This window comes from Nerophis ophidion, linkage group LG03, assembly GCF_033978795.1.
Source record: "Nerophis ophidion isolate RoL-2023_Sa linkage group LG03, RoL_Noph_v1.0, whole genome shotgun sequence".
In the NCBI taxonomy this organism is placed as follows: domain Eukaryota; kingdom Metazoa; phylum Chordata; class Actinopteri; order Syngnathiformes; family Syngnathidae; genus Nerophis; species Nerophis ophidion.
In genome coordinates, this window is record NC_084613.1 from 77,516,458 (window position 1) to 77,541,930 (window position 25,473).

The window sequence follows — 25,473 nt, forward strand, 5'->3', positions numbered from 1 at the left end:
TGCGATCTGGCCCTTTGTGCAGGGCCTTTTGCGACAGTTGGTTCTGGTTCCGGGATCAGATGCCACCCGTCAGATATGCCCGTCTTCCCATCCTCAACTGGCAGCTCTGTCTGTGCCGGTGATGCTCCTGTCAGATGTCAACGCCACTCGGAGGGAGCCTGGTGGTCACATGACTCCCACTGGTACTGTCTATACATCGTTTTTATTACGATGCTCCCTCAACTTTACATCTCTTAAATCCTTGTCAACTCCCAGAAACCGAGGCCAGGGTGTCTGTGGGCTTACAGCAGCCATGCTCCGAGCTGCTTCAAGGCCAAATGTGGTTTAGTTCGCTCAAGAAAGGTCTTTACGTTTGTGATGGTACTTCGTGGATCGTCGTGCTCGAGGGTGAGACGTCATTAACCTACTGCAGGGGTCACCAACGTTTTTGAAACAAAGAGCTACTTCTCGGGTACTGATTAATGCGAAGGGCTACCAGTTTGATACACACTTAAATAAATTGCCAGAAATAGCCACTTTGCCCAATTTACCTTTAATATATATATATAAAATGGGTATTTCTGTCCGTCATTTCGTCGTACATTTTTTTTCCTTTTACGGAAGGTTTTTTTGTAGAGAATAAATAATGAAAAAAAAAACACTTAATTGAACCGTTTAAAAGAGGAGAAAACACGGAAAAAAGGAAAATTAAATTTTGAAACATAGTTTATCTTCATATTTCGACTCTTTAAAATTCAAAATCCAACCGAAAAAAATGAAGAGAAAAACTAGCTAATTCGAATCTTTTTCAAAAAATTAAAAAAATAATTTATGGAACATCATCAGTAAATTTTCCTGATTAAGATTAATTTTAAAATTTTGATGATGTGTTTTAAATAGGTTAAAATCCAATCTGCACTTAGTTAGAATATATAACAAATTGGACCAAGCTATATTTCTAACAAAGACAAATCATTATTTCTTCTAGATTTTCCAGAACAGAAATTTTAAAAGAAATTCAAAAGACTTTGAAATAAGATTTAAATTTGATTCTCCAGATTTTCTAGATTTGCCAGAATATATATTTTTTAATTTTAATCATAATAATTTTGAAGAAATATTTCACAAATATTCTTTGTCGAATAAACAGAAGCTAAAATGAAGAATTAAATTAAAATGTATCTATTATTCTTTACAATAAAAAAATTAAAAAAATACTTGAAAATTGATTTAAATTGTCAGGAAAGAAGAGGAAGGAATTTAAAAGGCAAAAAGGTATATGTGTTTAAAAATCCTAAAATCATTTTTAAGGTTGTATTTCTTCTCTAAAATTGTCTTTCTGAATGTTATAAGAAGCAAAGTAAAAAAAAACAAATTAATTTATTCAAACAAGTGAAGACCAAGTCTTTAAAATATTTTCTTGGATTTTCAAATTCTATTTGTTTTGTCTCTCTTAGAATTAAAAATGTCGAGCAAAGCGAGACCAGCTTGCTAGTAAATAAATACAATTTAGAAAATAGAGGCAGCTCACTGGTAAGTGCTGCTATTTGAGCTATTTTTAGAACAGGCCAGCGGGCGACTCATCTGGTCCTCAAAGGCTACCTGGCGCCCGCGGGCACCGCGTTGGTGACTCCTGACCTACTGGGACTGGCTCAGTTCAAATCAACCATTAAACTTCTCGATCTGCTCAGCTCCTAAACGACTGGACTACGTTGTGGAAAATCAGGTTCTCGCCACCAGCTCAGAGACACACGACATAGAGGTAAACCCCTTTCTTATTCGAAGGATTCAGTCCAGAAAATACATGGGAGGGACCAATCAAACATTTAGAACCTTTTTTGCCCCCCCTCAAACGCAGGTATTCCAGGTACCAGGCGTGGGCCTGATGGCTGCCATGGCTCACCGCTCCACAGCCTTTGGTTCCGCCGTGTACCAGTGGACGCAACAGAAAGGTTTCCAGCTGTATCAGAACATCAGCACCTATGGAGCGTTGGCATGGAGACATTTCAACATGGGCAAGAAGGTATGTGACAGAAGATCTGGAATTAGAACCCAGGTATCATCCCGCCTGTGTCAACATTCTGATACTATACCAGAAGGGGTGAAGTTGACTTAATTCCTCAATTTCCTAACTTATTTTTGTTTCTGTTTATTTTGAACATGTATACAATGTCAGCATGTTACATTACATATTACACATTTCTCATTTCAACATGTCCGAAAAGGAGTATGAAGAAATAAAGCTTATTCAATCCTAGCCTTTTCCACTTCATAACAACTTCTAATACATGTATTTGTTCCTTGTTCTCAATATGTAACATAGTTGAAATCAATGCATTCTAAGTACAATATGAGATTAAAGCAGCACTAAGTCACTTTTTAACCTTCATAAAATATTTTCATGACTTTGGGGATAATACATGGACTTACAACTAGTTGAAAGACACCTCTGCTATGGACTGAGGGGGTCTGTATTTTGTTTACTGGCACTTAGCGACATTGAGAATGGTGACAGGAACCCTACCACACAAAAAACTAAAAAGTGCTGACTTGCTTTAGAGGTAGGGACCGTACGGCTCTAGAGCCAGATGTGGCTCTCTTGATGACTGCATCTGGGTCAGAAAAATCATAGTTGACATTGCTTAACACGATAATCCATCCATCCATCCATCATCTTCCGCTTATCCGAGGTCGGGTCGCGGGGGCAACAGCCTAAGCAGGGAAACCCAGACTTCCCTCTCCCCAGCCACTTCGTCTAGCTCTTCCCGGGGGATCCCGAGGCGTTCCCAGGCCAGCTGGGAGACATAGTCTTCCCAACGTGTCCTGGGTCTTCCCCGTGGCCTCCTACCGGTTGGACGTGCCCTAAACACCTCCCTAGGGAGGCGTTCGGGTGGCATCCTGACCAGATGCCCGAACCACCTCATCTGGCTCCTCTCGATGTGGAGGAGCAGCGGCTTTACTTTGAGTTCCTCCCGGATGGCAGAGCTTCTCACCCTATCTCTAAGGGAGAGCCCCGCCACACGGCGGAGGAAACTCATTTCGACCGCTTGTACCCGTGATCTTATCCTTTCGGTCATGACCCAAAGCTCATGACCATAGGTGAGGATGGGAACGTATATCGACCGGTAAATTGAGAGCTTTGCCTTCCGGCTCAGCTCCTTCTTCACCACAACGGATCGGTACAACGTCCGCATTACTGAAGACGCCGCACCGATCCGCCTGTCGATCTCACGATCCACTCTTCCGCCACTCGTGAACAAGACTCCTAGGTACTTGAACTCCTCCACTTGGGGCAGGGTCTCCTCCCCAACCCGGAGATGGCATTCCACCCTTTTCCGGGCGAGAACCAAGGACTCGGACTTGGAGGGATTCTCATTCCGGTCGCTTCACACTCGGCTGCGAACCGATCCAGCGAGAGCTGAAGATCCCGGTCAGATGAAGCCATCAGGACCACATCATCTGCAAAAAGCAGAGACCTAATCCTGCAGTTACCAAACCGCAGGATTGGTAACCGCATTTCTTAATCATTACTTAACACGATAAGTAATGATTAATTCCGCTGGTAATCACAGTTTTAAAAACAACGTTCAAAATGTAAAAACATTCTCGTGCATTTTTATCTATCCATCCTGTTCAAGAAGTCGCATTAATGGTAAGTATTTTATTTATTATTGGCTAGCTTCCGAATAGCAATGTTATTAAAACGAATAAGAGACTTATAATACTCTAAACATGTTGGTCTTACTTAAAAATGCACGCATTTAGTTGTATTCGGTGTTAAAAAAAATATAATAGGGCTCTCACGGAAACACTCTCACACGACTGTGGACAGGAAAATTTACCCCTTGAATCATGTCATTCTGTATAAAATAAACATTTTAAAACATGCTAAATAAAATGTATTTAGATTAATAAGACACAGCTGACTATAAGAGGACAAGACCTGCCAAACTGTAAAAGAGTAAAACATAAAGACCGAACAAATACGGTAAATCAAAAAAAGTCCCCTTCTTACTAATTCCAATGGCATATTGCAAAAAAAAATCATTCAAAAACTGGCTTTTTAAAAACGTGTCACTCTGTTCTAGATCTTTCTGGTGGTGTCCAACTCCGGGGCAGGCAACGACATTAGCAGAGAATCAGACAGCCCAGACGTTTCTGTTATTTACAAGTGGAACAGAAGAAAAAAGCAATTTGTGCAGTTCCAGACCCTGCAGACCAACTGCGCACGGGACTGGGAGGCCTTTAAAATCCATCGACAAACCTACCTGGCAGTAGCCAATCACAGAATTGGTACAAAAAAAACCCATCAGCAGTGGTCATCCAACTTCTGGTAAAGTGTGTGACCATGTCTTCTGTAGGTGATAACAACCACACCATAGACAGCGTGGTGTACAAGTGGAACAGGCCCACCAAGTCCTTTGAAGTTCATCAGAAGCTGAGGACCTCAGGGGCCTACGACTGGGAGTTCTTTATCGTTGGACCGTACCATTTCCTGGTGGTGGCAAACGCTTTCGATGGAGTGACCACATCTGTGGACTCCGTCATCTACGTTTGGGTGGATGGAAACTTTCAGGTCTTCCAGACCATTAAGGTACACAGCATACTGTACATATACAGAGCAGCCTTAAAGGTACAGGATTTAGGGAGTCCTAACTTTTCATGAAAAGTGTTTTTCTAAAGTCCGGCAAAACTTTGAATGAAGAATTGATGAAAGCTCAATTCAAAGTGTTAACTTTGACATCTTGCAGGGTTTTTGTGATTCTTAAATATGCAGGAAATTTACTTTTTGAGGTTAAAAATGTACATATAAGATAGATTGATGGATGGTACTTTTTTGATGCAGAGTTTCATGTTAACTAAGGTCCTGCAGTCCTGGGTTCAAATCCAGGCTCGGAATCTTTCTGTGTGGAGATTGCATGTTCTCCCCGTGAATGCGTGGGTTCCCTCCGGGTACTCGGGCTTCCTCCCACCTCCAAAGACATGCACCTGGGGATAGGTTATAAATGATAAATGGGTTGTACTTGTATAGCGCTTTTCTACCTTCAAGGTACTCAAAGTGCTTTGACACTACTTCCACATTTACCCATTCACACACACATTCACACACTGATGGAGGGAGCTGCCATGCAAGGCACCAACTAGCACCCATCAGGAGCAAGGGTGAAGTGTCTTGCTCAGGACACAACGGACGTGACGAGGTTGGTACTAGGTGGGAATTGAACCAGGGACGCTCGGGTTGCGCACGGCCACTCTCCCCGCTGCGCCACGCCGTCCCTTGATTGGCAACACTAAATTGGCCCTAGTGTGTGAATGTGAGTGTGAATGTTGTCTGTCTATCTGTGTTGGCCCTGCGATGAGGTGGCGACTTGTCCAGGGTGTACCCCGCCTTCCGCCCGATTGTAGCTGAGATAGGCGCCAGCGCCCCCCGCGACCCCAAAAGGGAATAAGCGGTAGAAAATGGATGGATGGAGTTTCATGTTAACTGAATTAGACACACGGCTGTGTGACAATCTCTTCTACCTTATATTTATATATGGCCTTATGACACTAAATTCCTCACTCGTGGTGCTGTTGCGTTGTAAAAATCTCTGTTTGTCCCACAAACCATTGGCGCATTTTCACTTTGGCCCTTAGAGGCTAAAATTTTAGGCATCCCTAAACTCTGAGATACCTACTCACTGGTCGAGTGGATAGAGTGTCTGCCCTGAGATTGGTAGGTTGTCAATCAATCAATCAATCAATCAATGTTTATTTATATAGCCCCAAATCACAAATGTCTCAAAGGACTGCACAAATCATTACGACTACAACATCCTCGGAAGAACCCACAAAAGGGCAAGGAAAACTCACACCCAGTGGGCAGGGAGAATTCACATCCAGTGGGACGCCAGTGACAATGCTGACTATGAGAAACCTTGGAGAGGACCTCAGATGTGGGCAACCCCCCCCCCCCCCCCCCCCCCCTCCCCCCCCTCTAGAGGACCGAAAGCAATGGATGTCGAGCGGGTCTAACATGATACAGGCGAGCGGTCCATCCTGGGTCCAGACGAGCGGTCCATCCTGGGTCTCGACTCTGGACAGCCAGTACTTCATCCATGGTCATCGGACCGGACCCCCTCCACGAGGGAGGGGGGGACATAGGAGAAAGAAAAGAAGCGGCAGATCAACTGGTCTAAAAAGGAGGTCTATTTAAAGGCTAGAGTATACAGATGAGTTTTAAGGTGAGACTTAAATGCTTCTACTGAGGTGGCATCACGAACTGTTACCGGGAGGGCATTCCAGAGTACTGGAGCCCGAATGGAAAGCGCTCTATAGCCCGCAGACTTTTTTTGGGCTATAGGAATCACTAATAAGCCGGTTGTGAGTTCAAACTAGGGCTGGGCGATATTGGCTTTTATTAATATCTCTATTTTTCTGCCATATCGCGATATACGATATATATCTGGATATTTTGCCTCAGCCTTGAAAGAACACCTGATGCATATAATCACAGTAGTATGATGATTCTATGTGTCTACATTAAAACATGTTTCCTTATACTGCATTAATATATGCTCATTTTAAACTTTCATGCAGAGAGGGAAATCACAACTAAGTAAATTCACCAAAACTGTATTTATTAAATACTCTTCATTCTCTCCTTGGTGAGTTTTTAAATGAAAGAACAAATTAGTAGTGCTGCTACCTTTTGTAGCAACACTTCTGCTGCATACTTTGCTGTTGTCTGCTGAATATCTTCCCGCTTGAAGCCAAACTACCGCCAGATGATGGACTCCCTGCTGTTTTTTTTTTAGGGCATTAATTGTTCTTCCTCCATTTGTGATCAGTTTCGCACCTTCTCTCTCTTGTAATGTCACTCGCACCGCTACGCTTGCACGACCTGCCTCAGCTAACATTGGCCATGTTGCTACCTCTCTGCTCGGCGAGGGCGTATGACGCTACACGCAGGGACGTGCACATGATTATAGAGGGGCAGGGGCTCAAAGTCAGAAAAGGGAAGGAATTTTTTTTTTTTGTCTTTTACACAATATGGAAATTATTGTAAAATTAAATTTGCTAATAGGAAGCTAACTACTTAGCTGAGTGTCCTTTGTAGGTAAAAGTGATTGCCATTTCTTTTGTGTCAACAAATTATTGTCATAATGAGTTAATTCAAATTATCATAGGCTTGGAAGACATGTAAAGCAACAAAACACTGGTTTATCATTAGGCTATTTACTGTTAAAGATAAGCACTTTAATATTGAACATTGAACAGTGCAACATGAACTTCGAAAAAAAATAAATAAATAAATACCCAAATGGAAAAAACTTCAATGTGAAAATCTGTCCTTCCCTTAACTTGATTAAAACACTATCAAGTTTTAACTTATGGTCTTTCTCACTTAATGCTCAGACTAAACAACTGAAACGCAATACAAAATTTATATCTAAACCTCTACGGTGAGAGAAATGGGATCTGCCGTAAACACAGTGCATTTTATTTTGAAAATTAACCCGGTGTTTTATTTTGTATTTTGTACACTACTTCCTGTCCCGCACGATCCACTCTGCTCTGTGCGGAATTGATGTGCCGTGCTCAATTGATGCGCTGTGCTCCGACGTCCGGCAAAAAAAGAATCTGACACATTGAATAATAGAATAATACAGCGTTTTTATGAAACATTACCCATATTAGATGCTGAATAAGCGGACGGTGACTAGACCATAACTCACAGGTTCAAGTTGCTCCACTGTCAGGCCGCAGTTGGCTCTCTCTCCTCTCTCTGTCTCTCACTCTCTTACTCACTCACCCGCCCTCTCTCTCTCTGTGGCGGAAGCGCAGGCTCAAACAACCCGGTATTACAAGAAAACGTGGAGTCTTTGTACCGTTGTTTTTTTGTTTTGTTTTTTTACATCCCGACAGGAATTTATTAATGTTGTTTACAGAAAAAAACACACACACACACACACAGGCAGAGGGCACTTTTTAAGACGAGGCAAAAAAGGGCAGGGGCTCAAGCACCCATAGGGCCCTATGTGTGCACGTGCCAGGCTACACGCGCAACAGTATGTGACGTATGTAAGAAGGCGGGCTTGTTTTCCGTCTCTGTGAGAAGGAGAGACGAGAAGTAGTGAGAAACGCCTGTAGTGTGATGCCCGCTGCTAAAAGCATCTGCTTGAGAACGTATACTCGAATATTACGATAGTCATTTTCTATATCGCACATATCGTTTATATCGATATATCGCCCAGCCCTAGTTCAAACCCAGGCCGAGTCATACCAAAGACTAAAAAAATGTGAACCATTACCTCCCTGCTTGGAAATCCGCATCAAGGGTTGGAATTGGGGTTAAAAGCACCAAAAATGATTACCTTGGCGCGGCCACCGTTGCTGCTCACTGCTCCCCTCACCTCCCAGGGGGTGACAAGGGTGATGGGTCAAATGCAGAGAATGATTTCGCCATACCTAGTGTTTGTGACAATCATTGGCACTTTAACTTTAAAAGTTGAATACAAATGTTAACGTATGAGTTATTTTTAACATTTGTATGACTGAGACCCTTAGGGTCACCAGGACCAAATTTGGACACCTCTGCTTTAGACGCTCACTGAGCTTAAGTCACTGCTGAAGTCTCGTGAGATTTGTTTAAGTCAATTGCAAAGGCAGTTCCTCTTCATTTTATTTTAAGCCATGATGTACTGAGCAGCCAGATTGTTGCCAACTGTTGTTCCATTTCTTGGGATGGTTTCCTGTGGACGGGACTCTCGCTGCTGTCTTGGATCCGCTTTGAACTGAACTCTCGCGGCTGTGTTGGAGCCAGTGTGGATTGAACTTTCACAGTATCATGTTAGACCCGCTCGACATCCATTGCTTTCGGTCCACTAGAGCAGTGGTTCGCAACCTTTTTTCAGTGATGTACCCCCTGTGAACATTTCTGTAATTCAAGTACCTCCTAATCAGAAGCAAAGCATTTTTGGTTGAAAAAAATATATAAAGGAGTAAAATACAGCACTATGTCATCAGTTTTTGATTCACTAAATTGTATAACAGTGCAACATATTGCTCATTTGTAGTGGTCTTTCTTGAACTATTTCGAAAAAAAGATATAAAAATAACTAAAACCTTGTTGAAAAACAAACAAGTGATTCAATTAATAATAAAGATTTATTCACATAGAAGTAATCATCAACTTAAAGTGCCCTCTTTGGGGATTGTAATAGAGATCCATCTGGATTCATCAACTTAACTGTAAAGATTTCTTCACAAAAAAAGAAATCTTTAACATCAATATTTATGGAACATGTCCACAAAAAATCGAACTGTCAACACTGAATATTGCATTGTTGCATTTCTTTTCACAGTTTATGAACTTATATTCATATTTTGTTGAAGTATTATTCAATAAATATATTTATAAAGGATTTTTTAATTGTTGCTATTTTTAGAATATGTTTTAAAAATCTCACGTATCCCTTGGCATACCTTCAAGTAACCCCAGGGGTATGCGTACCCCCATTTGAGAACCACTGCCCTAGAGGAAGGGGGGGGAGGGGTTGCCCACATATGAGGTCCTCTCCAAGGTTCTCATAGTCATCCTTGCCCACTGGGTGTGAGTTTTCCTTGCCCTTATGTGGGTTCTTCCGAGGATGTCGTAGTCGTAGTGGTTTGTACAGTCCTTTGAGACATTTGTGATTTAGGGCTATATAAATAAACATTGATTGACTGTAGCTGAGATAGGCGCCAGCGCCCCCCGCGACCCCAAAAGGGAATAAGCGGTAGAAAATGGATGGATGATTGATTGATTGATTTCTTAGGTTATCATCATGCTACTGTGGAGGCTTCACAGAAAAAAACTGAACCAAAACCACTTGTGGAGGCCAAGGCATTTGACTTCACAGGGTTGTTTTGTTCACAATATTTCGTTGGAGTGTTTGATGAGCTCATGCATTGTCCTCTTAGCCTTCATATACATATACATATACATATACATATACATATACATAGACAGACAGACTTTAATTTCCTGTGATGAGGTTTATACAGTTGCAGTAGGGTTGTATGGTATACCGGAATTAGTATAGTACCGCGATACTAATGAATCATTTTCGGTATTATATCGCCTCTGAAACGTACCGGTCCTGCACCCCCCATGACATTACTGATTTTACGAGCAGAGGAGCATGCTCGGTAGCACACAATCACGGAGTACATACAAGCAGACACAGTGTGTAGACAGAACATTTTGGCTTAAAAACTAAAGATAAAGGTGAAGTTATAACACTAAAACACCCTCAGGAAGCGGCTAACGTCCTTCCGCTGTCGGTACTTCTAAAATCACTAATCCTGGTCTCCATACATCCATGGCGACAATTAAAGTACATTTCTTACAAGTATCATCCCTGCAGGACGAGGAATAGCTAGAACATGCTTCACTACACACCGTAGCTCACCTGGCATCACAATGTCAACAAACGCCATTAGTGGATCTACACTTAACATCCACTGTAATGATATCAAGTACAGGCACGTATCTCGTCGATACTATTATGATTACGTCTATTTTTTTAGCATCACAAGATCTTTCATTTTTAAAAAATGTATGGTGGCAGAGGGGTTAGTGCGTCTGCCTCACAATACGAAGGTCCTGCAGTCCTGGGTTCAAATCCAGGCTCGGGATCTTTCTGTGTGGAGTTTGCATGTCCTCCCCGTGAATGTGTGGGTTCCCTCCGGGTACTCCGGCTTCCTCCCACTTCCAAAGACATGCACCTGGGGATAGGTTGATTGGCAACACTAAATTGGCCCTAGTGTGTGAATGTGAGTGTGAATGTTGTCTGTCTATCTGTGTTGGCCCTGTGATGAGGTGGCGACTTGTCCAGGGTGTACCCCGCCTTCCGCCCGATTGTAGCTGAGATAGGCGCCAGCGCCCCCCGCGACCCCGAAAGGGAATAAGCGGTAGAAATGGATGGATGTTATATTATGTTTATAAACTAGACCTGCAACTGGGGATAGGTTGATTGACAACACTAAATGGGCCCTAGTGTGTGAATGTTGTCTGTCTGTGTCTGCCCTGTGATGAGGTGGCGACTTGTCCAGGGTGTACGCCGCCTTCCGCCCGATTGTAGCTGACATAGGCTCCAGCGACCCCGAAGGGAATAAGCGGTACAAAATGGATGGAAGGATGTTCATAAAATATGTCCCTGGACACATAAGGACTTTGAATATGACCAATGTATGATCCTGCAACTACTTGGTATCAGATTGATACCCAAATCTGTAGTATTATCCAATGCTAATGGAAAGTATGAAACCACAGAAGAATACGTGATTATTACATTTTCACAGAAGTGTAGACAGAACATGTTAAAAGAGAAAGTAAGCTGATATTAACAGTAAATGAACAAGTAGACTAATAATTCATTTTCTACCACTTGTCCTTGATAATTTTGACAAAATAATAGAATGATAAATGACACAATATGTTACTGCATATGTTAGCAGACTAATTTGGAGCCTTTGTTTGTTTACTTACTACTAAAAGAAAAGTTGTCTTGTATGTTCACTATTTTATTCGATGACTTAACTGCAATAAGAAACATATGTTTAAAGTACCCTAAGATTTTTTGTTAAAATAAAGCCATCCATCCATCCATCCATCAATTTTTTACTGCTTATCGCTTTCGGTGTTGCGGTGGGGTGCTGGAGCCTATCGCAGCTGCATTCGGGCGTAAGGCGGAGTACACACTGGACAAGTCGCCACCCCAGAACATGGCCAACACAGATAGACAACATTCACACTCACATTCACACACTAGGGCCAATTTAGTGTTGCCAATCATAAAGCTAATAATGCAATTTTTTTGTGGTCCCCTTTATTTAGAAAAGTACCAAAAAGAATCAAAATAATTTTAGTACCGGTACCAAAATATTGGTAACGTTACAACACTAGGTTGCAGTGTGAAAAAAGGGTCCCGTCAGTGACCTCGGATGCAGGAAGTAAAACACAGGCCAACACGGCGAGATGAAAAGGTATATAATGACAGAGTGCGAGAAAAAGGAACAGGCGTGTCCCGGCTGCCAAAAATAGACCGCACGGCCTGTCACGATTTGTGAGGGTGATAGTGCAGACATGTAGCTGATAGCGAGTGATACGTATTAGGCTGTGACCGTATCTGAGGTGAACGTGTTGACACATTGACGGTCCAATGAGGAGACGCGTGATTTACGGGAATTCCGCAGCTGGATGTCAGGATAAGCGAGAAAGCCCCCGAGCAGGTTAATTAATCACCTGAACCCACCCGGAACGCGTCAACACACACTCGCGGCACTTATTTAGTTTCATGGCGGTTGTTGGAGCTGTTTGCCTTCTTGTCTTACTATTCAAGCGGATTAAGACTTACATATATATTAGTTGGATTGAATTCTGTTCAAAAACCCTCAGGCACTATTTTTTCTAACCCAAGTGTTGGATCTCTGAATGAGATGCCCAAAAATGGTCATTATTTGGAGTCACAACACATTTTTTAGGGAAAAATATGTTAATAAAGTGGATAGGCATGCATCTTTTTATACTCGGCAAGCCCTATATACTTATGTTTAAAGCATTTACTTGGTCCATTCCATAGTTTAAAGGGGAACTCCACTTTGTTTTTGGAATTTTGCCTATTATTCATAATCCTTATGTGAGACAAGCACACATATGTTTTTCTTTTTTTTATGACTTCTAACTCGTAAAAAATGATAGGAAAAGTCAGCTGACAATGAAGCTACTGGGAGTCATTCTATTCTGTCTACATAACGCTCTAAAAAACATCCCAAAACCTCCTTTAGCATTTTAAATACATACTGTAAGTATATACAGTATATAATGTAGCAACAGGCACAGTCGTAATAACATGTCATATTAACGTATGCGGCCGGAATGAGAATCAGCACCTCCAAATCCGAGTCCATGGTTCTCTCCCGGAAAAGGGTGGAGTGCCATCTCCGGGTTGGGGAGGAGACCCTGCCCCAAGTGGAGGAGTTCAAGTACCTAGGAGTCTTGTTCACGAGTGGGGGAAGAGTGGATCGTGAGATCGACAGGCGGATCGGTGCGGCGTCTTCAGTAATGCGGACGTTGTACCGATCTGTTGTGGTGAAGAAGGAGCTGAGCCGGAAGGCAAAGCTCTCAATTTACCGGTCGATCTACGTTCCCATCCTCACCTATGGTCATGAGCTTTGGGTCATGACCGAAAGGATAAGATCTCGGGTACAAGCGGCCGAAATGAGTTTCCTCCGCCGTGTGGCGGGGCTCTCCCTTAGAGATAGGGTGAGAAGCTCTGCCATCCGGGAGGAACTCAAAGTAAAGCCGCTGCTCCTTCACATCGAGAGGAGCCAGATGCCACCCGAACGCCTCCCTAGGGAGGTGTTTAGGGCACGTCCAACCGGTAGGAGGCCACGGGGAAGACCCAGGGCACGTTGGGAAGACTATGTCTCCCGGCTGGCCTGGGAACGCCTTGGGATCCCCCGGGAAGAGCTAGACGAAGTGGCTGGGGAGAGGGAAGTCTGGGCTTCCCTGCTTAGGCTGCTGCCCCCGCGACCCGACCTCGGATAAGCGGAAGAAGATGGACGGATGGATGGATTAACGTATGCTCATTTCTCATTTCAAGCAGCGTATTAATTTCACAGATGCATCAGGTTTGCTTTTTCCTTCAAAAACAACACTTCTAATCATGACAGACTTCATGAGTGCCAACAAAGAGTACTTTGGGACAAATTATGATCCATAACCTTATACTCTTAACCCTGAATGTACGGAGGATGAGCTACAAGTTTTAGAAGCTAAGTCAGGGGTCGGGAACCTTTTTGGCTGAGAGAGCCAAGAAGCCAAATATTTTAAAATGCATTTCCGTAAGAGCCATTAATAATAATATTTTTTTTACACTGAACACAACTGATCACGTGCATTTTTAAGTAAAACCAGCATTTCTAGGGTATTATAAGTCTGTTATTCTCTGTAATAACATTGTTATTCTGAAGCTAACTGTGGAGGGGGTGTGGCCTGCGGGCCTGCAGCGACAGGTGCGTAGTCGGCCGACTTGGGCCTTGTTATCACCTGTCGCTATGTTATAAGCAGCAGCCAGGAGAGACAGGTTTGGGGCTGGAGCCAGAGTGTGAGCGAGAACGAAAGAGAAAAAGACAATTGCTGGAAAGCAACTGAGAGACTTATTGAAAAATAAAACAATATCGTAACCCTGAAACAGGCTCTCATGTTGGTGCTTGGTGGTCTGAAGAACCCCCAGGAGGGCAGGCCCCACACTAATAACTTTTTACCATTAACGCAACTTCTTGAACAGGTGCGGTAGAAACGGATGGATGGATTAAAATGCACGAGAATGTTTTATATTTTGAACGTTAGTTTTAACACTGTGATTACAAGCGGAATTATTCATTATCCGCCTCCGCTTGGGATGGTTTCCTGCTGGCTCCGCTGTGAACGGGACTCTCGCTGCTGTGTTGGATCCGCTTTGGACTGGACTCTCACGACTGTGTTGGATCCATTGTGGATTGAACTTTCACAGTATCATGTTAGACCCGCTCGACATCCATTGCTTTCCTCCTCTCTAAGGTTCTCATAGTCATTATTGTCACCGACGTCCCACTGGGTCATTATTGTCACCGATGTCCCACTGGGTGTGAGTTTTCCTTGCCCTTATGTGGGCCTACTGAGGATGTCGTGGTGGTTTGTGCAGCCCTTTGAGACACTAGTGATTTAGGGCTATATAAGTAAACATTAATTGATTGATTGATTACTTAGCGTGTTAAGCAGTGTCAGCTCAGATTTATCTGAGAGCCAAATCTGGCTCTAGAGCCATAGGTTCCCTACCCCTGAGCTAAGTGATAAGCAGATCCAGCAAGTAGCACTATTGCTAAGTGCTGAGCAAGAACTACAAACTACAAACTTAATAAAACAATTATTTACTGTACAAAATCTGCTCTCACTAAGATGGAGACTGATGGGATGTTTAAATATTTGCGTTTGGAAGAAGAATTAATCATAATTCACTCGAGATAAAAAAAAAAACGTTTGCTCCAACCTGGTTTTATTTTGTTATTATGCATTGTAACTCGTAAATAAATAATGGAGGTAATGGGAGTCACTCTATTCTGCCTATAAAACGCTTAAAAAACATCCAAACACTTCCATCAACGTTTTGTATAAGTATATGTATTTGTATATGTATATATATGTATATGTATATGCATACTGTACATATATACATATATATATATATATATATATATATATATATATATATACATAAACATGTAAATGTATATGTAATGTAGTAACAGGAACATTCAAAATAAGGTAATATTTATGGATTTTTTGCAAATTTTAAGTATACGATGGCGTTTTAATTTCAAAAACGAATTACGACGTTTGCTTCTTCCTTCAACAACATCACTGATTTCTACTCACTGCAGACTTTATGAGAGCCAACAAACATAATAAAATATCAGTTACTGTACGATGTCTGCACTCACTGGGATGCCGACTGGTAGAATGTTGACATATTCCCGTTTAGATGACGATTATCAACGACTCATAATCCTCAAGAAGAAAACAGGGGTGGAATGAAGCATATTTGGTCAAAGTATACCAACTTCTCAGTTTATGTCCACATCATTTTACTATCCAAGTGAAGGACATGATTTATAATCTCAAATTAACTTTTACGAGCTCTTAGACAATAAAGCAGCTCACCAGCTAAGGATGTCAATACAGCAACAATTGCAGCATCTGATCAGAGCGCCGAAAAAATTGAAAAAAAAAATGTCTATCGTTAACAATCCTAATGAGAGAAAATTTGTTTACTTTGGGTAAGCACGCCATTTATGTCGGCAAGTTTCTCACTCTCTCGGCTTTCCTCTGCTCCAACGTTTTACACTCTTCTTCGTGCTCGCTTCTAGAAGCAGCAGTTCATCCTCTGTATACTCAGCTTAAAAAAAAAAGGTTGTGAATCCTCATTTGTCCAAAAATAGTCCTCTTTGTTGTTTGTTACCAAATTTTGCCATGATTAGAACACACAAGTGTTTGCTTCCGGTAGTAGGAACACACATTTGTTGCCGGAAGTTGAAAGTGCGATGCTATGGAAACAGAAATAATTGCGCTGAGGAAAGAAGTTCCGGTAATGCTTAAAATTACCAAAATATGGTGAATATTGAACATATTAAATATTGTTATGAACATGTCTGTTACTACATTATATATATACTTGTAGTATGTATATAAAACGTTGATGGAGGGTTTTGAAGTTGTTTTAGAGGACTGTAAAGGCTACAACGGTGACTCCTATTAGCCGTATCTTCCAAGCGTTTATCTTTAGAATCCTAACAAAAAAAGACATGTGTTCTTGTCTTTATATTGATTGTGAACAATAGGAAACATTCCCCAAGATGTTCAGTTCCGCTTCATTGTTAACGCTTAATTACAATATCGCTAATACCTAGTTAATATTCAAGTCAAGAAATGTAAACGGAGTACTGTTACCGCTTTTTGGATGGTTATTTATTGGGTTTTAGGGTCGGAAAAGATGCAATAGACGCAATGACGTCATGGCTCACATTAGCTCCATTGTAAGCAGACTTTTATTTATGAGTCAGATAGATAGATAGATAGATAGATAGATAGATAGATAGATAGATAGATAGATAGATAGATATTACTTTATTAATTCCTTCAGGAGAGTTCCCTCAGGAAATTTAAAATTCCAGCAGCAGTATACAGAATTGAGATCAAATTCAAAAAGTAAAAAGTGGGGGTATAAATAGAAACAAAGTAGAAAAACATTACAATAAGAATAAAAATAAAAAGCAACAATGAGAATAAAAATATAACAGTAAAATAAGAATATAACAAGAGAAACTAGGCAGTAGTGACCATGTTCTGGAAAAGTATTGCACTGTTATTGTTTTACATTCCCTGTCATTCTAGTACCCCTCGCCCCCTAAAGAGGAGTTGTACAGTCTAATAGCGTGTGGGACAAAGGAGTTTTTGAGTCTATTAGTCCTGCACTTTGGATGAAGCAGTCTAGCACTAAACAGGCTCCTCTGGCTACTGATAACACTATGCAGAGGGTGACTGGCATCATCCAGGATGCTCACTAGTTTTTCCACAGTCCTCTTCTCTTCCACCGTCACCAGTGAGTCCAGTTTTATTCGGATCGTAGAACCGGCCTGCCTGATCAGTTTCTCCAGTCTGGAGCTGTCTTTCTTAGATGTATTGCCCCCCCAGCACACTACCATGTAGTACAGAACACTGGCAACCACAGACTGGTAGGACATCCACAATAGTTTTTTTTTTTTTTTTACAGATTTATGCATTAAAATTATTGTCTCTCTTAAGGATTGTGAATTCTAGGCAAAAATTCCCCAAAAAAGTGCAGTCCCCTATAAGTTGAGGTACCGTTGTGGTTTGTTAAGTGCAATGTTTGGCCGCACAGTAACAGAGAAGGTACAAGAATCTGCAGCAAAATGTTATCATATAAAATGTGTTTTGAAAGGGATTTTATTTACTTTTTATACAAGTTACCTCTCTGTGATTCACTATCTACTACGGGTGTAACGGTACACAAAAATTTCGGTTCGGTACGTACCTCTGTTTAGAAGTAACGGTTTGGTTTATTTTCGGTACAGTAAGAAAACAACAAAATATAAATTTTTTGGTTATTTATTTACCACATTTGTAAACAATTGCATAACATACATATATACACAGGGTCCATTGCCAGGGTTAATGTGGTCAACATGTATAAAGTAAAAACTAAATAAGACAAGGCTCAGAATGGTTTCTTAACAAAACCTTTCTACATATAAAGTGCTTTTTTGATTGATTGATTGAGAATTTTATTAGCCTGGCTAACTTGGCAGTAAGAGAATATATGGGCTCATTGTTCTTCCACCATAGAAGTGGGTCAAAATCTAGTTTTTAATGCAATATGGACTTAAATCTGCAGCTATAAACACATTTGTTATTGCTTGTCACACACACTAGTTGTGGTGAAATTTGTCCTCTGCATTCGACCCATCCGCTTGTTCACCCCCTGGGAGGTGAGGGGAGCAGTGGGCAGCAGCGGGAATAATTTTTGGTGATTTAACCCCCAATTCCAACCCTTGATGCTGAGTGCTGGGTCCCATTTTTATAGTCTTTGGTATGACTCGGCCGGGGTTTGAACTCACGACCTACTGATCTCGGGGCAGACACCCTAACTATTAGGTCACTGAGTAGGTCATTGGTACTTAAACTTTAATTTAACTCGCCGAGGAAAGGCTGCTTGAAAGCGGTGGTGACGCTTCAAATGGGTTAGCATGTGTTATGAGAGTAGCGTATGTGTGTGTGTGGCCCTTTAATATGGAACAGCATGTGACGTCAGTGAGTGTGTGGGCGAGCGAGGTGAGGAAGTGGTAGGTGAGTGCGGGGAGTGGCTAGTGTTTTGTTGGATTGGCTGTGTGCGAGACCTAAATAAAGCTACGATTTGCAACTAATCGTCGGACTCTTCAATTACCCTGGAGTCCGGAGCTGTGGAGACCCACTGCCGGGTAGAGTGAAGGGTGTTGTCCCCGAGAATACATCAGCCCTGGAGGAGTGTCTCCCCTGCGCTCCTCGACTACGGTCTGAGAGCCGGAAGCAGGAAAGGTGGAAAACATGTTTGACATGTTGTCAGAAGCAGCTGATGAACAATATCAATCAATCAATCAATGTTTACTTATATAGCTCTAAAACACTAGTGTCTCAAAGGGCTGCACAAACTGAAACTCACACCCAGTGGGACAATGATGACTATGAGAAACTTGGAGAGGATGAAAGCAATGGATGTCGAGCGGGTCTAACATGATACTGTGAAAGTTAAATCCATATTGGATCCAACACAGTCGCGAGAGTCCAGTCCAAAGCGGATCCAACACTACCAAACACAGCAACGAGAGTCCCGTTCACAGCGGAGCCAGCAGGAAACCATCCCAAGCGGAGGCGGATCAGCAGCGCAGAGATGTCCCCAGCCGATACACAGGCAAGCAGTACATGGCCACCGGATCGGACCGGACCCCCTCCACAAGGGAGAGTGGGACATAGGAGAAAAAAAAAACAAACAGCAGACCAACTGGTCTAAAAAGGGAGTCTATTTAAATATCGGCAAACTTCCGTCCTCCATTGTTGTATCACGAAGCCAAAGTGTTCCCAAACGGGAGATCTTAACAAGGCAGGAGGGTCTTCCAGCTGTGGCTTTTACATGTTGTCCTAGCCCGGTCGCTGCTAGCATGTGTACTCGTTCGGTACACCTCCGAACCGAACCGAAACCCCCGTACCGAAACGCTTCAATACAAATACATGTACCGTAACACCCCGACTATCTCCCTTTTATGAACCATGCTTTTGCTTTGCTTTTCACTGAGCGCCATATCTCGTTTTTCTTTCCTTCCGTCAGCCTGAATGACGTACTTGATGATACATGCCCACAAGCTCTCTTCTATTGCTGCGTAGACTTTTTGTGCCACCGACTGGGAGATGTTCCAGATCGGGAGAAGAGTTTTCCTGGTGGTTGCCAATGGAAACAGGCTCCACGGTAACGGACCCAGCGAGTATGCCATCAACTCCACCGTGTACGAGCTGGACGTGAACGAGCGACTGTTTGTCCGCTTCCAGGATATTGTCACCTACAGGTACACACGCCTGCACGGATTTCAGGATACTGTGTTCCAAAGCATTGCTGTCGTCATCAAGCATAACTTTCCCCCCCATTCTAGCGCCGTGGACTGGGAGTTCTTCAGCCTCGGGGAGGAATATTTTCTGGTGGTTGCTAATTCCTTCAACGGAGAGTCGTACTCTCTCAACAGCGTTCTGTACAGGTGCTGAGAATGACACTTATGTATCACCTCACAGTGCAAGTAATTCACTGCCTGTCACCAGCATTGCACACCTACACTGTTTTAATGCTGATGTATATTTCTCATTGACAACCATTTATAAGGATAATTACATTTTTGACATGTTGGGGATTTCTGGGCCACTTACTTTTTTCAAAAGGTCTAAAATCGTATTCTTTTTAACCGCTCTGAATAAGAATAAGAAGAAGAATAAATCCTGTATTTGTCCATTCCAAGATGTACAAGACACATCAGAACTGAAATTACATTTTCGGCACAGTCCCGCTAAGAGCAAACATACGTTACAGGGGGGGGGGGGCAAGACGAGACCGCCGACGGATGAGCCACTTACAGCGCTCCTTGAAAAGATGAGAAAAGGGTGACATTAGGAGAAGGGGGGGAGGGGAGTAAAAAAATATCAGTCTAAGGCTAGACCCTCAGGAGGGGTCTAGACTGAGTCCAAGGAAAAAAACCTCACATAGCATGGCACACATTAAACATACATATATCACACCAACTTGCAACAGAGGGAGGGGTGGGTTTGAGGGGGCCCGCTGTCGCTCTATAGCGCTGCTCAGCCATCCACAGCCCCAGAGGAATTAAGCGGTGGTGAAGGCGTTGATTTCAAGGGTGGGGATTATGCGTGTGTATATGCTCAATTAACTTGGGAGAGATGATGAATGTTTTTGTAAGACTGAGGCCGATAGAATCCGGCTATAGATGTTGTTGACAAAAAGGAAGGTAAAAAGCGTCTATCTTTGAGGAGTCTTTGGGAGATTTTCTTCTGAACAGCCTGTTCCCATATCAAGGCCATTCAGGGAGTCCAAAAAGTTGTTTTTCTTCGAGAAGACAAAACAGTGACTTATCTCCTGTGTTGTCCATGCTGGATTTTCTTCTATTCCAATTAATTATTCCTTTTCTGCAAACTTTTCCAAGATGAGATCCATTTTTGCGATTCAACTCAGAAATCGCTCCAGTCTGTGTTCCCACAGCTCGACCCAATCCTTCCATTGCGTTGAACAGCCGTTGGGCCCCTTGAGTGGCTGCCATCGTCTTCCGAATTTGTCGATACACCAGAGCAATGCCCAGCCCAATCAGCAAGTGCCCGCGATCACAGCTCCAAATAGGTAGATGTCTTCGTCGTCCTCGATGGAAAGAGCTGAGAGGCACAGGATCCTCCATGTGTTCCAGGAGTCCCTCACGTAACCTTCAGCGATGGTTCCATCAGGGCAACCAGGCTCCCCCGAACCTCTTTTTCTTGTTGAAAAGACTGTGTCAATTGCGTCAAGAGTCCAGCTGATCATATTCATATTGAAATTTAGATTAGAGGACAGCGCAAAGAAAGAGTCTTTTTAAAAAAGTTCAGTGATGGACAAAGACAAAGAGAGCAAGCAGGGAAGGAGGGAACGGAGAGTGTGATTCCCCTCACCAGAGGCTAGAGTGGAATAAGATTCTAATTAGAAGTTTGCCTCGCTGGGAACACACGGTTTAGCCTTTCTGTAGCTTTAATGCGAATAAGCTGTGTTTGTCCACGCTAGTGTTGTCCCCATACCAATATTTTGGTACGGGTACCAAAATTATTTTGATACTTTTGGGTACTTTTCTAAATACAGGGGACCACAAAAAATTGCATTATTGGCTTTATTTTAACAAAAAATATCAGGGTACATTAAAGATATGTGTCTTATTGCAATTTAGTCCTTAAATAAAATAGGGAACATACAAGACAACTTGTATTTTAGTAGTAAGTAAAGCACCTCTTCCTGAGGGCGTTTTAGCTCTCAATTTACCGGTCGATCTACGTTCCCATCCTCACCTATGGTTATGAGGTTAGGGTTATGACCGAAAGGTCAAGATCACGGGTACAAGCGGCCGAAATGAGCACCCTATCTTCTCCCTTAGAGATAGGGTGAGAAGCTCTGCCATCCGGGAGGAACTCAAAGTAAAGCCGCTGCTCCTCCACATCAAGAGGAGCCAGATGAGGTGGTTCGGGCATCTGGTCAGGATGCCACCTGAACGCCTCCCTAGGGAGGTGTTTAGGGCACGTCCAACCAGCAGGAGGCCACGGGGAAGACCCAGGACACATTGGGAAGTCTATGTCTCCCGGCTGGCCTGGGAACGCCTCGGGATCCCCCGGGAAGAGCTAGACGAAGTGGCTGGGGAGAGGGAAGTCTGGGCTTCCCTGCTTAGGCTGCCGCCCCCGCAACCTGACCTCGGATAAGTGGAAGAAGGTGGATGGATGGATGGAACTGCGTGATGAATTATATTGTATTGTATGCATGTTCAAACTGAACTGAACAGCCTTATTCCAAAATGGAATACATTTGTTTTTGTCTTCAAACATCCACACATAATACCCCTTAATGACAATGTGAAACTTTTTTTTTTTTTTCCCAAATGTATTAAACATAAAAAACTACCAAAAAAAATCATGTGTACATAAGTATTCACAGCTTTTGTATAATATTTTGTTGATGCACCTTTGGAAGAAACAACAGCCCCAAGTCTTTTTGAATTTAATGGCACAAGACAGCCTGGATTAAAACCAACATTTCCTTTCCAACCTGAAGGCCCTTGAGAGGCGCTGGAAAGAGGAATGAGAAAAGAGGAAACTGCCCAAAGATAGTTGAGCCAAGTAAGTGGCATCGTATTCAAAAAGACTTACAGCTGTAGTTGCTGCCAAAGGTGCATCAACAAAGTGTTGAGCTAAGGCTGTGAATACTCACATTGTCAATAATGGGATATTGTCTATAGAGTCTTGAGGAAAACATTGAATGTATTTTGGAATAAGGCTGTAACACAAAATGAGAAAAAGTGAAGCAAAGTGAATACTTTTCGGATGCACTGTACACACTCATTATCTCAGTTTTTGTTAGTAATCCCTTCCAAGGAGTCAGTCAGAATTTTTTTCCATAAGTAAATCATATCAATCCGTTCCAGGCACTCACAAATATTACTAGGTAATAATTCTAGTTTTACATACAGAAAATAATGCCAAATACCTAAACATTATCAACTAAATGGATACGTGACCATCATTCTCACCTTCATTGAAGACTTTTTTTAAAAAACCTTTATTTCTTGAACCCAATAATGTTTCTCACCTTATTTTAATCAAAGTGCTGGCACTCGCAACTTTCCTTGGCCCCACGGTGGTTTATTTTGCAGCACTACTCAATAAATGGAGTCCCCAAGGCATGGGATTCTTTGTGTGTGCGCTGGATTCTGCAGAATGATTGGATAAAGAGAATAGTTCTTTACGAGCAATATTGGTCGTACAATAAATGAGACAGCATAAGATATGGTTTCAACATGTCGTCATCCTATAGGACAGGGGTCACCAACATGGTGCCCGTGGGCGCCAGGTAGCCCGTAAGGACCAGATGAGTCGCCCGCTGGCCTGTTCTAAAAATAGCTCAAATAGCAGCACTTACCAGTGAGCTGCCTCTATTTTTTAAATTGTATTTATTTACTAGCAAGCTGGTCTCGCTTTGCTCGACATTTTTAATTCTAAGAGAGACAAAACTCAAATAGAATTTGAAAATCAAAGAAAATATTCTAAGGACTTAGTCTTCACTTGTTTAAATAAATTATTTTATTTTTTTTACTTTACTTCTTATAACTTTCAGAAAGACAATTTTAGAGAAAAATACAACCTTAAAAATTATTTTAGGATTTTTAAACACATATACATTTTTACCTTTTAAATTCCTTCCTCTTCTTTCCTGACAATTTAAATCAATGTTCAAGTAAATTAATTTTTTTTATTGTAAAGAATAATCCATCCATCCATCCATCCATTTTCAACCGCTTATTACATTTTAATTTAATTCTTTATTTTAGCTTCTGTTTTTTCGACAAAAAATATTTGTGAAATATTTCTTCAAACTTATGATTAAAATTACAAAAAAATATTCTGGCAAGTCGAGAAAATCTTTAGAATCAAATCTAAATCTTGTTTAAAGTCTTTTGAATTTATTTTAACATTTTTGTTTAGGAAAATCTTGAAGAAATAATGATTTGTCTTTGTTAGAAATATAGCTTGGTTCAATTTGTCAAATATTATAACCAAATGCAGATTGGATTTTAATCTATTTAAAACATTTCATCAAAATTCTAAAATTAATCTTAATCAGGAAAAATTATTAATAATGATCCATAAATTATTTTTTAAATTTTTTCAAAAAGATTCGAATTAGCTAGTTTTTCTCTTCATTTTTCGGTTGAATTTTGAATTTTAAAGAATCGAAATTGAAGATAAACCATGTTTCAAAATTAAATTGTAATTTTTTTCCTGTTTTCTCCTCTTTTAAACCGTTCAATTAAGTGTTTTTTTTTCATCATTTATTCTCTACAAAAAAACTTCCGTAAAAGGAAAAAAAATGTACGATGGAATGACAGACAGAAATACCCATTTTTTTTATATATATATAGATTTTTTATTAAAGGTAAATTGAGCAAAATGGCTATTTCTGACAATTTATTTAAGTGTGTATCAAACTGGTAGCCCTTCGCATGAATCAGTACCCAAGAAGTAGCTCTTGGTTTCAAAAAGGTTGGTGACCCCTTCTCTACTGTCTGCTTTTGAAAAAAGATATTGAATTATTTTTAAGTAATATCGCCCACTATTGGCCTGGCATGCATAATTACAGCATTTTCAGAATTTTTTTTCAGTACGCTTTGTTTTTTTTTGGGCAAGTCTCCACTAATTAGTCTCTTTTGTCCTCATGTTAAGGTGGCAAGGTTACGAAGGCTTTGTCCCCGCCCATTGGCTCCCAACCATCGGATGCAGTGACTGGGAGTTTTTCACCGCCAACGGAGAGTCTTATCTGATCTACTCCAGTGCCAAAGCGCCCCTCTCCAAAGTGTTCAAGCTGAAAATGTACTAAGCTCCCGACCATATTTATGCGTGTGTATGCACGTCCCTCTCGCTATAAATAAGGCAGGGCATGCAGCATTCATGTGTGTGTACGTGTGTATGACAGAGTTCCGGAAAAAAGTGTGGCGGTGTCAAGAGTGTAAATGAGTTTCAATACACCAAAAATGTAAATTATTAAAATAAGCTACTCTTATTTTCTTTGCCAAAGAGAGTGGTTGTTTTGCACACTATCTGTTCTAATCAGATGTATTTACATTTACATTATTCCTTGATTGCTACAAAAGAAGCCCACCATTGGTGGTTGAACCCCAGGTTCATGAAATATACAGTATGTAAGAGAGCAAAAAAAAATACAAAATATCATACACATTCCTACATACAAATGGATATATGAGCTTATAGACTATTCTGTTGACATAATTGTGTCGCTTTGCTGGCATTGTGGTGATGGTTCGTTCTCTCGAATGATGCAGTCGGACTTGGACACAGCGTAAAGGTAAGAAAGTATGACTTATTAATACTAACAAAACAAACGAAGAACAGAAACACTTGCACAAGGCACTAAAGGCAAAACGAACTAGCATGGGAGCTAGAAGGAACAAAAAGCACTAGCATGTGAGCTAAGGAACAAACAAAGGACTAGCGCGGAAGCTAACAAGTACAAGAAATAGATTTTTACCACAATTGGGAAACAGTGTCGTCACCTGTTGTACGGAACAGAAACTAGA

General features: G+C 41.5%; 1 protein-coding gene across 1 annotated transcript in view; it reads left to right on the forward strand.

Annotated features, from left to right (window-relative positions):
* LOC133550073 (thrombospondin-type laminin G domain and EAR repeat-containing protein-like) overlaps positions 1 to 24,938 on the forward strand; it is a 47,951-nt gene extending 23,013 nt beyond the window's left edge. The window contains exons 5-13 of the mRNA XM_061896113.1: positions 23 to 182; positions 256 to 387; positions 1,671 to 1,741; positions 1,838 to 2,002; positions 4,068 to 4,272; positions 4,341 to 4,573; positions 19,484 to 19,662; positions 19,747 to 19,848; positions 24,602 to 24,938. Coding sequence (XP_061752097.1) covers positions 23 to 182; positions 256 to 387; positions 1,671 to 1,741; positions 1,838 to 2,002; positions 4,068 to 4,272; positions 4,341 to 4,573; positions 19,484 to 19,662; positions 19,747 to 19,848; positions 24,602 to 24,755 — 1,401 coding nt within the window. The 3' untranslated portion in view covers positions 24,756 to 24,938. The remainder of the gene's footprint in view (positions 1 to 22; positions 183 to 255; positions 388 to 1,670; positions 1,742 to 1,837; positions 2,003 to 4,067; positions 4,273 to 4,340; positions 4,574 to 19,483; positions 19,663 to 19,746; positions 19,849 to 24,601) is intronic.
* The last annotated feature ends 535 nt before the right edge of the window (positions 24,939 to 25,473 follow it).